General features: G+C 40.8%; 1 protein-coding gene across 1 annotated transcript; it reads left to right on the top strand.

The window, feature by feature from the left end:
* Positions 1-288: 288 nt before the first annotated feature.
* Positions 289-1,527, top strand: Fancd2osl2 (FANCD2 opposite strand like 2). Its single transcript, XM_087601202.1, has one exon. The coding sequence runs from the start codon at positions 313-315 to the stop codon at positions 853-855; it is 543 nt and encodes a 180-aa protein (XP_087457328.1). The 5' UTR covers positions 289-312; the 3' UTR covers positions 856-1,527.
* Positions 1,528-3,276: the final 1,749 nt, after the last annotated feature.

The following is a 3,276-nucleotide window of genomic DNA, read 5'->3' as shown; positions in this document are numbered from 1 at the left end:
TAGGGTGATTGGTATAGAACTTTACTTCCTATTCAGTTTGATTGCATAACAGAAAATAATTCTAATCTATCATCATTCATTCATACTCTGATTATGGGACCAAAAGTTGACTTGGCCTCAGTGGTTCCATATCTGGATTCTGAGGATTGGGCGGTAGGCCGTCCCTGACACCTCAAAGAGACACCAGCCCTGCTGAGGGTTATGTTCTGGTGGCTTAGGTCACAAAGGCTGTTGCTAAGAGCCAGACAGAGAAAAGACTCTGTCTGCTACTCTGGAGTCTCTGTTGTGTGGCGGAGTATAGTCAGACACTCAATGGCAGAAAACCAGCTCTCTTCCCTGGGAAAGCCCCTGGATGAGAATTTGCAAGGGATGTTCCACACAACACCTACCTTTTCTTCCAATCATCCTTTAAGGGTCTCACCTGACTTCCCACAGAGCCCCTCTGATCTTGAAGTACAACAGTGCTTTTACGAAGTTGCTGTAATCTCAGAGAGCCCCATCATGAATACAGCAAAGAGCTCAGAATTACCTGACCATACACCTGAGTCACAGAAAGGAACAGTAGCCAAGAACAAACCAACCATTAGGAAGCCACAGCCCATTCGTCTCATTGGAGTGGATTCAGTCTTTGGCACAGGTATTACAGTCCAGCCACCCAAGTGCACTGAAACCTTCAAAGTTTCTGAAACATCAGCCTTCAGTAAAATTGTCAGTAAACAGAAACAGAGGTCCACTGGAGTCAGGGAGTCACAGATTGAGATGACAGTGGCCATGTGCAAACATATGCTACGTTTCGTTTTTCTTCTGTATGTGTTGTACAAAATGTGCATTTTTGCCTTGCAACATTCCCAGTAAAGGGTTTCCAGATGACCCTAGTACTTCCCAGCAGACTCTATGGTATGTACTGGAGCTTACAAAACCTGTCTGTATAAGTCAAACTGTTATCTCACTTATGATATTTTGTCCTTCTGTCAAGCTGTAATAGCCTAGAAGTTCCTCTCCTTCCTTCTCTTCACAAGCAGCACCACAGAAACAGAGCAAGGAAGAACACTTCTGCTTGAAAGCTGAATGGACATTGAAAAGTTAAACTACCACCCATCAACATGTTCATGTGATGCCAACAAGTTACACAAAGAACACAGGCCAGCAGGTCCAGTGTGAATGCTCTCAAGCCCCAAAGATAATTGAAGAGTTCAGGGAAAAAGGGGACTTTATATATATTAAAACAGACATGTATGAATTTTTCTGAGTACCAGAAGATGAAGCAACCAAGAGTCAAAATCTTAGTGTTGGTTACAGACTAATTTGAGGATAGCTGTCCTTTATCAAACAGATTATGAGCATAGCAACCTAACCATAGGATGCTTACATTGATGTGGGTAAAAATGTTAAAGAAAATTAAGAAATCCTTACAGCCTGATGAGGATGAAATTGATAGCAATTTTGAGAGTTGACATTTTGTTGCAAGACAGGAGAATTCCCATTTTAGCTCCCTGTGTTCTAGTTCCAATAAATCATCATTGTTGAATTTAAGGAGAGTTTAAAATTTCTCATTTCAAACTGCAATTTAGCCCTAAAAGCAGAGTTCTTATACAATGAAGCAAAAAAGAAATAGTGGTATATTCACCATATTGTCGCTGGGTTCTGTTAAAATTGTGACTTTATAAATTGTCCTGCAGATGGCCCATAATCTCTGATTGGAGAGGTTCTGTCCTCAAATAGTCAGATGAAAGTACATAGCCTGTAGTAACTATAGGAACCAGGAGAATCAAATGGAACCATAGCCAGGATAAAGGTGTTGGGGAGCAAGAGAAGAAGAGCAAAGTGTAAATAATATGATCACAGAAGTGGGAAAGGGGGATTCCTTAGGGAATGGGAGGTAGGCAAATGCAGGAGAAAGTGGAAAAAAGGAAAAGATGATGGTAGGATAGTGTAATATGATGGAGAAAATAGGACGGGGCTTCACATGAAGAGGGAGGGAGGTAAATAAAGAAGGGATGCGGGTAAAGGGAAAGAGAAGAATACAAGTGATCTGGTCAAATGCAGGCTTGTTAGGAAAGTGAGGCAAATACAGGAAGAGAAAAGGAGGTAAAATAATATAGATGTCTAAAAGAAGACGAAATCATACCGTTAACTACCTATAAATCCCTATAGCACATGTACTTATAATTATACACACATCGTTTTAATGTACTGCTCTCATTGGAGCTGATGGTACTTCCTCAAAGAGTCAAAGATAACCTAACAAATTCCCTAATATCAGATATGGGAAGCCCTCTTTGAGTTCTTACTTAAGCCTGCCTAAGAGACTCACCAAAATATATCGTACTATTGTTGACCTAGGTTAATTCCCAGATAGAGACAATAAGTCTCCGTTGCTGAAGACACCATGCAGTTTTCAAAAACTGGCTCCAGATTCCCTTTAGTTTTAACTGACCTCAATTGACTATTCCGGAAGAATAGCTTTCATGATACCAGAAATTACCATACAAGCTTCTAAAGAAGAGTGGCAACAAACAGCCTTTCCAGCAGCAACACCTCGGAATGAAGTCAGTGGTGCCCTCTCCCACAATGGGCTCAACCTTCTCACATCAATCCTTATTAAAAAGTTCCCTAAAGGCTTGACTACAGCCTGATCATAGGGGATATTATTCTCAATTGAGACTCCCTCCTCTCTGATGACTTCTGCTTGTTTCATTGACATAAATATTCTCAGACATCTTGTTCACCTGACACAGAAACACATTGCTTCCCGGAACTTTTCCTTTTTCATTTATTCCCCGGGTAGCATGTTAATAATCACATCACAACATAAAATATAAAATTTAACCCCCCATTCTTAAAATTCAAACACATTAAAACTCCAATATCTTTAAAATATCCAATCTCCCCATTTAAAAAAACAACCCAACAATCTCATTTAAAAATGCAAAGTTCTTCCTCTGTCGGCACCTGTAATAATCAAAGTAAAATGAAAAACTTCTCATTTCAAGAGGGAAGAACCAGGGCACAGTCACAGTGTGAACAAAACCATATCAAACTCCAGTCATAAGATAACTCAGTGTTCGATGTCTGGGATTCATTCATGAACTTGTGGGTTACTCTAAAGGGTTTACGTCACTGCTCTGGCTCTGCTTTCGGCAGGACACACAGTTTGTTTTCTAAGCTCTGGCAGGCTCCACTCCACTACTGCTGCTGTTCTTGGAGGTTGCCCCATGGTACTGACATCTGCAAAGGGCTAGTGTCTTCAGCTGCAACTGGGCTTCATGGTGTACT

Source organism: Rattus norvegicus, chromosome X (assembly GCF_021556685.1).
Source record: "Rattus norvegicus strain SHRSP/BbbUtx chromosome X, alternate assembly SHRSP_T2T, whole genome shotgun sequence".
Classification (NCBI taxonomy): Eukaryota; Metazoa; Chordata; class Mammalia; order Rodentia; family Muridae; genus Rattus; species Rattus norvegicus.
Note: the sequence above shows the minus strand (reverse complement) of the source record. Positions and strands in the feature narration are given on the sequence as shown.

What these genes read in the sequence shown, in the direction of transcription:
- Fancd2osl2 (XM_087601202.1), top strand. Translation starts at nt 313, where the DNA reads ATGGCAGAAAACCAGCTCTCTTCCCTGGGAAAGCCCCTGGATGAGAAT.